Source organism: Pristiophorus japonicus, unplaced genomic scaffold (assembly GCF_044704955.1).
Source record: "Pristiophorus japonicus isolate sPriJap1 unplaced genomic scaffold, sPriJap1.hap1 HAP1_SCAFFOLD_253, whole genome shotgun sequence".
In the NCBI taxonomy this organism is placed as follows: domain Eukaryota; kingdom Metazoa; phylum Chordata; class Chondrichthyes; family Pristiophoridae; genus Pristiophorus; species Pristiophorus japonicus.
Window position 1 is genome coordinate 58,924 of NW_027252263.1, and position 13,175 is coordinate 72,098.

Sequence of the window (13,175 nt, forward strand, 5' to 3'; positions counted from 1 at the left end):
AAATGGTGGTGCAGGCTCGAAGGGCCGAATGGCCTGCTCCTGCACCTATTTTCTATGTTTTTGTGTTACTCCACACCCTTTGCAATAAAGGCCAAGATTCCACTGGCCTTCGTGATCACTTGCTGTACCTGTATACTATCCTTTTGTGCTTCATGTACAAGTACCCACAGGTCTTGCTGTACTGCAGCACTTTGCAATCTTTCTCTTTGATTTTTTTCTGCCAAAGTGCATGACCTCACACTTTCCAACATTATACTCCATCTGCCAAATTTTTGCCCACTCACTTAGCCTATGTCCTTTTACAGATTTTTTGTGTCCTGCTCACTCATTGCTTTTCCTCCCATCTTTGTATCGACTGCAAACTTGGCTACGTTACACTCGGTCCCTTCTTCCAAGTCGTTAATATAGATTGTAAATAGTTGGGGTCCCAGCACTGATCCCTGCAGCACCCCACCAGTTACTGGTTGTCAACCAGAGAGTGAACCATTTATCATGACCCTCTGTTTTCTGTTAGTTAGCCAATCCTCTATCCATGCTAATATATTACCCCCAACCCCGTGAACTTTTATCTTATGCAGTAACCTTTTATGTGGCACCTTGTCAAATGCTTTCTGGAAATCCAAATACACCACATCCACTGGTTCCCCTTTATCCACCCTGTTCGTTACATCCTCAAAACTCCAGCAAATTTGTCAAACATGACTTTCCCTTCATAAATCCATGCTGACTCTGCCTGACTGAATTTTGCTTTTCCAAAAGACCTGCTATTGCTTCTTTAATAATGGACTCCAACATTTTCCCAACCACAGATAGGCTAACTGGTCTATAGTTTCCTGCTTTTTGGTCGGAGGTTTAGAGGAGAAATTTCTTCACCCAGAGGGTGGTGGGGGTCTGGAACTCGCTGCCTGAAAGATTGGTAGAGGCACAAAACCTCACCCCATTTAAAAAGTACTTGAATGTGCACTTGAAGTGCTGTAATCTACAGGGCTACAGACCTAGAGCTGGAAAGTGGGATTAGGCTGGGTAGCCCTTGGTCAGCCGGCACAGACACAATGGGCCGAAATGGTCTTCTTCCGTGCTGTAAATTTCTATGATTCTACGACTACACTTCAAAAGTACTCCATTGGCTGTAATGGTCGTGAAAGGCGCTATCTAAATAAGTCGTTCTTTTCTTTAAAGGCGCTATACAAATACAAGTTGTTGTTGTAAGGAGAACAATCTCAAGATTAGTGAAGACAAATGTAGGTCCCTTGCAGTCAGATTCAGGTGAATTTATACTGGGGAACAAAGAAATGGCAGACCAATTGAACAAATACTTTGGTTCTGTCTTCATGAAGGAAGACACAAATGACCTTCTGGAAATACTACGGGACCGAGGGTCTTGCGAGAAGGAGGAACTGAAGGAAATACTCATTAGTTAGGAAATTGTGTGAGGGAAATTGATGAGATTGAAACATAGAAAATAGATGCAGGAGTAGGCCATTCGGCCCTTCAAGCCTGCACCACCATTCAAAAGATCATGGCTGATCATTCCCTCAGTACCCTGTTCCTGCTTTCTTTCTATACCCCTTGATCCCTTTGGCCGTAAGAGCCATATCTAACTCCCTTTTGAATATATCCAATGAACTGGCATCAACAACTCTCTGCGGCAGGGAATTCCACAGGTTAACAACTCTCTGAGTGAAGAAGTTTCCCCTCATCTCGGTCCTAAATGGCTTACACCTCTTATTCTTAGACTATGACCCCTGGTTCTGGAACTCCCGAGCAACGGGAACATTCTTCCTGCCTCTAATCTGTCCAGTCCTGTCAGAATTTTATATGTTTCTATGAGATCCCCTCTCATCCTTCTAAACTCCAGTGTATAAAGGCCCAGTTGATCCAGTCTCTCCTCATATGTCAGTCCTGCCATCCCGGGAATCAGTCTGGTGAACCTTCGCTGCACTCCCTCAATAGCAAGAACGTCTTTCCTCAGATTAGGAGACCAAAACTGAACACAATATTCCAGGTGAGGCCTCACTAAGGCCCTGTACAACTGCAGTAACACCTCCCTGCCCCTGTACTCAAATCCCCTAGCTATGAAGGCCAACATGCCATTTGCTGCCTTCACTGCTTGCTGTACCTGCATGCCAACTTTCAATGACTGATGTACCATGACAGCAAGCCTGAAAATCATCCAGGTCTTGCTTCATTACCTGAGGAGTTGTGAATGGAACTGAACACTGTGCAATCACCAGCGAACATCCCCACTTCCGACCTTATGATGGAGGGAAGGTCATTGATGAAGCAGCTGAAGATGGTTGGGCCGAGGACACTGCCCTGAAGAATTCCTGCAGTGATGTCCTGGGGCTGTGATGATTGACCTCCAACCACCACAACCATCTTCCTTTGTGCTAGGTATGACTCCAGCCACTGGAGCATTTTCCCCGATTCCCATTGACTTCAATTTTACTCGGGCTCCTTGATGCCACACTCGGTCAAATGCTGCCTTGATGGCGAGGGCAGTCACTCTCACCTCACCTCCGGAATTCAGCTCTTTTTTCCATATTTGGACCAAGGCTGTAATGAGGTCTGGATCTGAGTGGTTCTGGCTGGGTTCATGAGGCGACATGAGGAAACACTTTTTTACGCAGAGAGTAGTTAGGATTTAGAATGCACTGCCTAAAAGTGTTGTGGAGGCAGATTCAATCATGGCTTTCAAGAGAGAATTGGACAAGTACCTGAAGGAACAAAATTCGCGGCGTTATGGGGAAAGGGCGGGAGAGTGGAACTAGCTGGACTGCTCTTCAGAGAGCTGGCATGGGCTGACAGGCCAAACGGCCTCCTTCTGTGCTGTAACCCTTCTATGATTTGCAATTGTTTTGTTTTTTATGAATGAAATAGTGCATTGCATAGTAAATAGTAGTTTGGAGACAGGAGATTTGGCACTATCCCAAGTCACAGCACGAGGGCCGCTTCCACCCCCTGCCCTATCCCATTACTGGTACAGTAACAATTTACACCACTTACCCAACCCTATGATTGCTTTGGTCTGAACTTCTTCATCTTCGTGTTTTGTGAAGTAGAGCAGAAGTTCTAGCACCTTCTCTTTAATAACCACCTGAATGTGAAGAGGACAGAAAAGCGAGCTCAGTAAATACCAAAAATCAAGCAGTCATTCCTCACTCATTTTCTTCCATAAAAAGGTCTCTGCTATATAAAGCACCTCTTTCCTCGAATCAGAGCAATGTACAGCACGGGAGGAGGCCATTCGGCCCATCGTGTCCACACCGGCCAACCAAGAGCTCCCCAGCCTAATCCCACTTTCCAGCTCTGGGTCCGTAGCCCTGTAGGTTACGGCACTTCAGGTGCACATCCAGGTACTTTTTAAATATGGTGAGGGTTTCTGCCTCTACCACTCTTTCAGGCAGTGAGTTCCACCCCACCACCTTCTGGGTGAAGAAATTTCCCCTCAAATCCCCTATAAACCTCCCCCCAATTACTTTAAATCTGTGCCCCCTGGTTGTTGACCCCTCTAAGGAAAATAGGTCTTTCCTATCCACTCTATCTAGACCCCAGGGGCAGCACGGACCAGCCCACACTGTGATATGTGTGTGCACGAGGTCCGTGCAGCAGAGCAGGTCTCCAGTCGTCTTGAGTAATCCTCGCCACTGGACCAAGACCTAGCTCTGTCAAGCCCGTGTGGTGGCTGGTGTTAAAAAAAAAAATCCACGCACAGGCATCTTCCAACCTTCAGGATGTAGTTCAGGACCTGGAATTTTCGGTCCTTCATTGGAACACCTGTGAACTTATCCTTTTTTGGCGTGGAAGCAAGTCATCCTCGTTTCAAGGGACTGCCTATGATGATGATAGATGATTTAGACCCCTCTTAATTTTATACACCTCAGCCTCCTCGGTTCCAAAGAAAACAAACTCAGCCTATCCAATCCAATAATTTTCCCACCACTGAGGTTAGGCTGACTGGCTTGTAATTACTCGGTCTATCCCTTTCTCCCTTCTTAAACAGAGATACCACATTAGCAGTCCTCCAGTACCACACCTATAGCCAGAGGGGATTGGAAAATGATGGTCAGAGCCTCTATTTCCTCTTTTGCTTCTCTTAACAGCCTGGGGGTACATTTCATCCAGGCCTGGGGATTTAGCCATTTTCAAAGCTGGTAAAACCCTTATTACTTCCTCTCACTATGTTTATTTCATCTAATATTTCCTATTCCTCCTCTCTGATTGCAATGTCTCCCTTCGCCCCTCTCTTTTGTGAAAACAGACGCAAAGTATTCATTAAGAACCTAATTTCCTTTTTAATTACACCCCTGCACTTTCTATACTCCTCTCGGGTTTCTGCAGTATTGAGCCCTCGGTATCCGTCATAAGCCTCCCTTTTTTTCTTTATCCTATGAAACTTTTCTTCCACTTTGACTTTGGATTAGAGTGTGTCCCGAATGCCAGTGTGCTCAGGTTTAAAAGGTGTCAGTCTTGCAGCTGATGTGACTACAGCCACGTGTCCCATCCTGCATCCTAGGAGAAGGCAAGGAATCGAGTCGCATTATCTCACTGTACTATGTCTGCAAGTGCATACCCATGAAGAACAGATCGTGCACTGGTTGGGACTACTCCGAGTTGTTGAGCAATCCCAGCTTCCTGAGGTACAATTTAAACAGCAGTCTGTACTGAATTTTCAGGGAGCTGAGAAACTAATTATGTTCATAGAGATAGATGTGAAGCAACTGAAGGGAGATTACCATTACTAAAATCACTTCCTGTGCAGTGAGCTATCCTTCTGGATGCACTATCTGAAAGTGCAGGAACATTAACAAGCTGTTCAAGACCCTCATGCTCTATATGTTAGAGATTTTCTCCCACGCATCCAACATGAGAAGGCCCCACTTGCTCACATCCGTGCGCCTTTGTTACCTTTAGCCACGAATATTCCAATGCTCTCCTGGTCAGTCTGCCATCTTCCACCCTCCATAAACCTGAGCTCATCCAAAACTCTCGTGCATATATCCTAACTCGCACCAAGTCCTGTTTCACCCATCCCCCGCAGTGCTCGCTGACCTACTCTGACTCCCAGTCCACCAACGCCTCCATTTTAAAATTCTCCTGTGAAGTGCCGTGGGATGTTTTCTTATCTTAAAGGTGCTATATAAATTCAAGTTGTTGAATTGCACCTGTACACGGACCATTGCAGAAGAATGCATTGATTTCTGTGCCATACAGTTTAGACATTTTGTTGGAAAGTGCGAGTTCCCATTTGAACCAAATATACTTTGCGCATCACCAGATGAATAAGAAATACTTCCAACTAAGATGCAAAGTAGGCCGCACATACTGTGTGTGGCATAGCAAAAGAATGATCGAATCTGAAGAATCAAAGGAACTAATGTCTTATGTACTACCTATACAGTCCAGAATATCTGGTGGTCTTGCTTGGGCCAGCTGTGGTGCAAGGAGCATGCCTGCAGAAGCTACAAGTAGGTACAATGGTACATTAAACGATGCAGACATTTGATCCGCTGATCTGACACTTGTGTACAAGCCTGAATGGGCTACATGATCATCACATGGGACATTGAGCAGCTCGATCAAAACCATCCAGTGGAGACTCCGTGTTTGATGCAAGGTATTGAAATGGACTGGATTGGTGCTTAGGTCACATGTAAACCCGGAGGGAGGAGGAATGGGGTTGCTGGAGCATATTGAGGCTGAAACCTGTGACTTGCTTCTTGGTACAAGCTCTTCACAATTCTTTACACATCAAAGTTATCTAAAGGAGTATTTAAAATGATTAAATTCCCTAGATTCTGGAAAGGTCCCAGCGGATTGAAAAACTGCAAATCTAATGCCCCTATTCAAGAAAGGAGGGGGCAGAAAGCAGGAAACTATAGGCCAGTTAGCCTAACATCTGTCATTGGAAAAATGCTGGAATCCATTAAGGAAGTAGTAGCAGGACATTTAGAAAATCATAATACAATCAAGCAGAGTCAGCATAGTTTTATGAAAGGGATATCATGTTTGACAAATTTATCAGAGTTTTTTGAGGATGTAACGGGCAGGGTGGATAAAGGGCAACCAGTGGATGTGGTGTATTTGGATTTCCAAACGGCACTCAATAAGGTGCCATATAAAAGGTTACTACACAAGATAAGAGCTCATGGGTGTTGGGGGTAATATATTAGCTTGGATAGAGGATTAGCTAACTAATAGAAAACAGAGAGTCGGGATAAATGGGTCATTTTCAGATTGGCAAACTGTAACTAGTGGGGTGCCACAGGGATTGGTGCTGGGGCCGCAACTATTTACAATCTATATTAATGACTTGGATGGAGGGACCGAGTGTATTGTAACCAAATTTGCTGACAAAGATAGATGGGTAAGCAAGTTGTGAGGAGGACAGAGAGTCTGCAAAGGGATATAGACAGGTTAAATGAGTGGACAAAAAATTGGCAGATGGAGTATAATGTGATAAAATGTGAGGTTATCCACTTTGGTTGGAAGAATAGAAAAGCAAAATATTATTTAAATCAGGGATCACAGAATGCTGCGGTAGAGGGATCTGGCTGTCCTTGTACATGAAACATAAAAGGTTAGCATGCAGGTACAGCAAGAAATTAGAAAGGCCAATGGAATGTTAGCCTTTATTGCAAGGGGGTTGGAGTATAAAAGTAGGGAAGTCCTGCTACAATTATACATGGGTGCTGGTGAGACCACACCGGGAGTACTGTGCACGGATTTGGTCTCCTTATTTAAGGAGGAGAGAAGGTTCACCAGGTTGATTCCTGGGATGAAAGGGTTGTCTTATGAGGAAAGGTTGAGCAGGTTGGGCCTGTACTCACTGGAGTTTAGAAGAATGAGAGGTGATCTTATTGAAACATACAAGATTCTGAGGGGGCTCGACAGGGTAGATGCAGAGAGGAATCTAGAACTAGGGGACATAGTTTCAGAATAAGGGTTGCCCATTTAAGATGGAGATGAGGAGGAATTTCTTCTCTCAGAAGGTCGTGAATCTTTGGAATTCTCTACCCCATAGAGCTGTGGAGGCCGAGTCATTGAATATATTCAAGGCTGAGATAGACAGATGCTTGAACTATAGGGGAGTCAAGGGTTATGGGGAACAGGCAGGGAAGTGGACCGGAATCCATGATCAGATCAGCTATGGTCTTATTGAATGGCGGAGCAGGCTCGAGGGGCCTTATGGTCTACTCCTGCTCCTATTTCTTATGTTATCAACCTCCCCATAATTATAGATGCACAAGTACTACCTTAGTGTTGCCTTTAAATTCCTCTTGATCGAAGTCAAAGTGACGGCACAGTGCACCAACGGTAAATAGGGAGCGAAGGAGGGCCGGTTTATTGCCAACCAGAGCGGTGCTGTTAGAATCCTCCTGGTGCTGTGTCTTCAGCTTTGTTAGAGCACCTGCCACACGAGTAAAACACATTATACAAAAAGTGACTTTTGTTAGTCTTTCTCATGTTTTGAGGTTCATGTAACAGGACGCTGGTCACAGGACATTCGTTTCCAGCACTATCCCACCATTGGCTGCTTGGTACTAATGGTAGAGACACGGATATGGTTCCAGGTTAGTGCCTTGCAGATTCCCTCCACAGTAACCTTGTGCATGGTTGCTCCAGGAAGAGCAGACCTTCCCTTGTGGGATTATGTCATGCCAGGTAGCCTCACATGAAGACACCGTTTATTGACTGGCGGAGCAGCTCGAGGGGCCAAAAGGCCTACTCCTGCTCCTATTTCTTATGTTTCCTTGTGCTAACTAATGAGTTTGTCTCAGGTTTTAATCCCTAAAAGACACACCCACCTTCTTGCACTGGAGCTCCTCCATTAAATGCACATAAAAGGCCAGTGCCCTGTGCAAGTAAACTAGATACCTTCTTTCCCATGATTTCCAGAAGCAGATGGCTGGAATCCCAATGTTCTCTTCCTTTTCCCCCAGAGACCAAGGCGATTGAGATTCTTGTACAATTTCCCCTATTTACCCCACTCCCAACCTTTACAAAAGGTGGTGACTGTGACTTTACCTTATTATCCCTCCAGTGGTCAACCTTGTGTCCTAGTAAGCCCATAGGCCACTTTATTCATCACAATTCTGGTCCAACTGAAATCAGACTGCAAAGGACTGTGCTCCAACTGTATACAGTGGACCAGAGATCAGACTGAGTTGGGGTAAAGATGTCCTGAAGGACATTAGTGAACCAGTTGGAGTTTTATGACAATCTAGCAGCTTTCATAATCAATTATTTTGGAGCTAGCCCACAAGTTATCACATTTATTGAATGGTTCACGAATATCCTTCAGGGAAGGGAACCTTTCACCTCTACCTGGTCTGACCTACATGTGGCCGTTCCCACACTACAGAGTGGAAATTTAATAGAAGGGCTCAAAATTCTGAAAAGGTTTAAAAGCAGGTGGTCAAAAAAAGAATGTTTTTCACACAAACTGTTAGCCAAGTTTGAAAATGGCTACTAAAGCTGAGCCAATCACAACTCTTGAGAAAGAGTTGAGGAAAGATATTATAGGCTGTGGGGACAGTTGAGGGAAGTGAGGTTCGAGTAGGTAATGCCATTGCGGAGCTTGCACCGACACAATGGGTCAAGCGGCCTCTTTCTGTGCTCACAGTTCCTGTGCAAGTTCAGACAGAGAGTCGGCACTGTGGAGGGGTGGAGCCCAGCGAGCCTGCTTCAGTTACTCACCCGATGTTCACACAACTGCCTTTCAGCAAACAGAAGCAGGAACTGGCTGACTTCCCCTCTGTAATAAAGGAGATTGTTGGTGCCAATTAAATTATAGAGCCCTAACAGAGACCAACTAACTGAGCACAGAGCAGAAATGGCCAGCATGGTTCTGAACCTTACCGTGCACTGAGCCATCAGGAATACGGGCATCTGGGCCCCAACACCCTAAACGTACAGCTTTCAGGGTTTTCCTCCCGTCAATATTAATTGAGAGGCTCGCAGAATGGGCAAGTAATTGGCAAATGAATTTCAATATAGATAAGTGTGAGGTGGTGCAGTTTGGGAGGAAGAATATGAAGGGCTACTTACCATAATACCTATTGAAACAGGCCCACACAAACTTGTAGTTGTGAGTTACTCGGTTCACTACAGCTCCCAGACAGCTCACACAGTGCTGCACGACCTGCCAGAGAACAAGATAAAGCCGCATTAGCTAGTGACGCTAAACAGACCAACTCTCAACATTCATCACATCCACGTCAGCGAATAACACCGCGGAATATGGCCTTTCCTCTTCAGCTGCACTAAATGTTTGTAACCATCAGAAAAAAATCAAAGAGCAAGTTATCATTTAAATGGAGAAAGATTGCAAAGTGCCGCAGTACAGTGGGACCTGGGGGTACTTGTGCATGAAACACAAAAGGTTACTATGCAGGTACAGCAAGTGATCAGGAAGGCCAATGAAATCTTGGTCTTTATTGCAAAGGGGATGGAGTATAAAAGCAGGGAAGTCTTGCTACAGTTATACAGGGTATTGGTGAGGCCACACCTGGAATACTGCGTGCAGTTTTGGTTTCCATATTTACGAAAGGATATACTTGTTTTGAAGACAGTTCAGAGAAGGTTCACTCGGTTGATTCCGGGGATGAAGGGGTTGACTTATGAGGAAAGGTTGAGGAGGTTGGGCCTCTACTTATTGGAATTCAGAAGAATGAGAGGTGATCTTATCGAAACGTATAAGATTATGAGGGTGCTCGACAAGGTGGATGCAGAGAGGATGTTTCCACTGATGGGGATGACTAGAACTAGGAGGCATGATCTTCGAATAAGGGGCCGCCCATTTAAAACCGAGATGAGGAGGAATTTTTTCTCTCTGAGGGTTGTAATTGGAGCTGAGTCCATGATCGGATCAGCTATGATCGTATTAAATGGCGGAGCAGGCTCGAGGGGCCGTATGGCCGACTCCTGCTCCTATTTCTTATGTTCTTAAATAGGCTGTCACCTCAAACTGAAGGGAAGGAAGGAAGGAGGAAACTCACCATCGCATAGACAAGTATTCGTGACCCCGTGTGGAGAATCAGGTTTTGTTCTGATTTCACCTCTACGTTCTGAAGGAGGCGAGATCAGAGGTAGTGTGGCAGCGAGCAGGGCCGCAAGGCAGTGAGTGATACAGTGAACATACACGTAATTCTAGGCTTGGCCATTTATGTGGGAAATCAGCAAGTACTTTTCACACAAAGAGTAGTGGGAATCTGAAACTCCACCACCACCACTCTCCCTCCCCTCCCCTCAAAAAAGCTGTGCGTTAATTGGAGCTTTCAAGACTGAGATTAGCCGATTTTTGTTAGGCAATGTTATCGAGGGATATGGAGTAAAGCAGGTCAATGGAGTTTAGGTACAGAATCGTGGAACAGGCTCGAGGCTGAATGGCCCCCTCCTGTTCCGATCTGCCAACCCTGTCCCCAGCTAGCACCCAGCAACACTGCCCGCTAAACTCTGCCCTTGAAATTTAATCTGGAGGGAAAGTTAGAATTTTAGAATGATACAGCACAGGAGGCAGCGAATTGGCCCATCGTACCTGCTCTTTGATCGAGTAATCCAGTGAGTCCCACTCCCCTGCTCTTTCCCCATAGCCCTGTAAATTTTCCCCCTTCAAGTATTCATCCAATTCCCTTTTAAAAATGATGCTGGAATGTGCTTTCCACCACTGTCTCAGACAGCACGTTCCACATCACAACTGCATTATTTATTTTTCACATCACCTCGGGTTCTTTTGTCAATCACCTCAAATCTGTGTCCTCTGGTTACCAACCCTCCTGCCACTGGAAACAACGTCTCCTTATTTACTCGATCAAAACCCTTCATCATTTTGAACACCTCAATGAAATCTCCTCTTAACCTTCCCTTCATTGAGCCCGTGTCCCAACTTGCACCGCCCTGCTCCCCCGTCACCCCTGGTCTCGCTGACCTACATTTGCACCCGGTTAAGCAACGCCTCAATTTCAAAATTCTCGCTGACCTACATTTGCTCCTGGTTAAGCAACGCCTCAATTTCAAAATTCTTATCCTTGTTTTCAAATTCCTCCATGGCCTCGCCCCATCTCTGTAATCTCCTCCAGCCCCAAAACCCCCTACTCCCGAGATATCTGCGCTCCTCTAATTCTGCCCTCTTGAGCATCCCTGATTATAATCGCTCCATTATTGGTGGCCGTGCCTTCTGTTGCCTGGGCCCCAAGCTCTGGAACTCCCTCCCTAAACCTCTCCACCTCTCTTTCCTCCTTCAAGACACTCCTTAAAACCTACCTCTTTGATCAAGCTTTTGGTCACCTGCCCTCATTTCTCCTTATGCGGCTCGGTGTCAAATTGATTTATCTCATAATATTTCTGTGAAGCGCCCTTGGGATGTTTCACTACAGTGAAGGAGAGAGCGCTGCACTGTTGGAGGTGCCGTCTTTCAGATGAGATGTTAAACCGAGGCCCCGTCTGCTCTCTCAAGTCATCGTAAAAGATTCCATGGCACTATTTCGAAGAGGAGTAGGGGAATTATCCCCAGTGTTCTGGTCAATATTTATCCCTCAATCAACATAATGAAAACAGATTATCTGGTCATTATCACATTGCTGCTTGTGAAAGCGTGCTGTGCTCACATTGGCTGCCATTTTCCCTACATGACAACAGTGACTAGTGGAGTATGGAAAGTGCGGGGTGCAATTAAGGAGGATATTAGGAAAGCAAAGAGACAGCATGAGAAAATATTGGCAAGTAAAATCAAGGAAAACCCCAAGATGTTTTATTACTACATTAAGAGCAAGAGGATAACTAGAGAAAGAGTGGGCCTATTAGAGACCATAAAGGAAATCTATGTGTGGAGGCAGAAGACGTGGGTATGGTTCTTAATAAATACTTTGCATCTGTTTTCACAAAAGAGAAGGACGACACAGACATTGCAATCACGCAGGAGGAATGTGAAATATTAGATGAAATAAACAGAGAGAGGAAGTATTAAGGGGATTAGCAGCTTTGAAAGTGGATAAATCCCAGGCTCGGATGAAATGTATCCCAGGCTGTTAAGAGAAGCTAAAGAGGAAATAGCAGAGGCTCTGATCATCATTTTCCAATCCTCTCTGGCTACAGGTGAGGTGCCATAGGACTGGAGGACTGCTAATGTGGTACCCTTGTTTAATAAGGGAGAAAGGACAGACCGAGTAATTACAGGTCTGTCAGCCAAACCTCAGTGATGGGAAAATTAGTGGAAAAAATTCCGAGGGGCAGGATAAATCTTCATTTAGAAAGACATGGATTTATCAAGGACAGTCAGCATGGATTTGTTAAGGGAAGGTCGTGTCTAACTTAATTTTTTTTGAGGAGCTAACAAGGAAGGTCGATGAGGGTAGTGTGCTTGATTTAGTGTATATGGATTTTAGCAAAGCTTTTGATAAGGTCCCACATGGCAGACTGGTCACAACAGTAAAAGCCCATGGGATCCAGGGCAAAGTGACAAGTTGGATCCAAAATTGGCTCAGAGGCAGGAAGCAAAGAGTAATGGTTGATGGGAGTTTTTGTGGCTGGAAGGCTATGTCCAGTGGGGTTCTGCAGGGCTCAGTACTGGGTCCCTTGCTTTTTGTGGTATATATCAATGATTTAGACTTGAATGTAGGGGATATGATTAAGAAGTTTGCAGATGATTCTAAAATTGGCTGTGTGGTTGATAATGAAGAAGAAAGCTGTGGCTGCAGGAATATATCAATGAACTGGTCAGGTGGGCAGAACAGTGGCAAATGGAATTCAATCTGGCTAAGTGTGAGGTAATGCATTTGGGGAGGGCTAACAAGGCAAGGGAATACACATTAAATGGTAGGTCACAGAGGAGTGTAGAGGAACAAAGGGACCTTGGAGTGCAGGTCCACAGATCCCTGAAGGTAGCAGGCCATGTAGATAAGATGGTTAAGAAGGCATATGGAATACTTACCTTTATTAGCCGAGGCATGGAATACAAGAGCAGGGGGGGTTATGCTTAAACTGTAGAAAACACGAGTCAGGCCACAGCTAGAGTACTACGTGCAGTTCTGGTCACCACATTACAGGAAAGATGTGCTTGCACTGGAAAGGGTGCAAGGGAGATTTACGAGGATGTTGCCTGGACTGGAGAATATTAGTTATGAGGAAAGATTGGACAGGAAGGGTTTATTTTCTTTGCAATAGAGGCGGCTAAG

General features: G+C 45.2%; 1 protein-coding gene across 1 annotated transcript in view; it reads right to left on the minus strand.

Moving 5' to 3' along the window:
* The window catches only part of nipblb (NIPBL cohesin loading factor b), a gene marked incomplete at its 3' end in the record, with an annotated part of 524,975 nt that overhangs the window by 45,471 nt on the left and 466,329 nt on the right, over positions 1 to 13,175 (minus strand). The window contains exons 37-39 of the mRNA XM_070871482.1: positions 9,052 to 9,145; positions 7,257 to 7,411; positions 3,007 to 3,097 (exon numbers count right to left, since the gene is read on the minus strand). Coding sequence (XP_070727583.1) covers positions 3,007 to 3,097; positions 7,257 to 7,411; positions 9,052 to 9,145 — 340 coding nt within the window. The remainder of the gene's footprint in view (positions 1 to 3,006; positions 3,098 to 7,256; positions 7,412 to 9,051; positions 9,146 to 13,175) is intronic.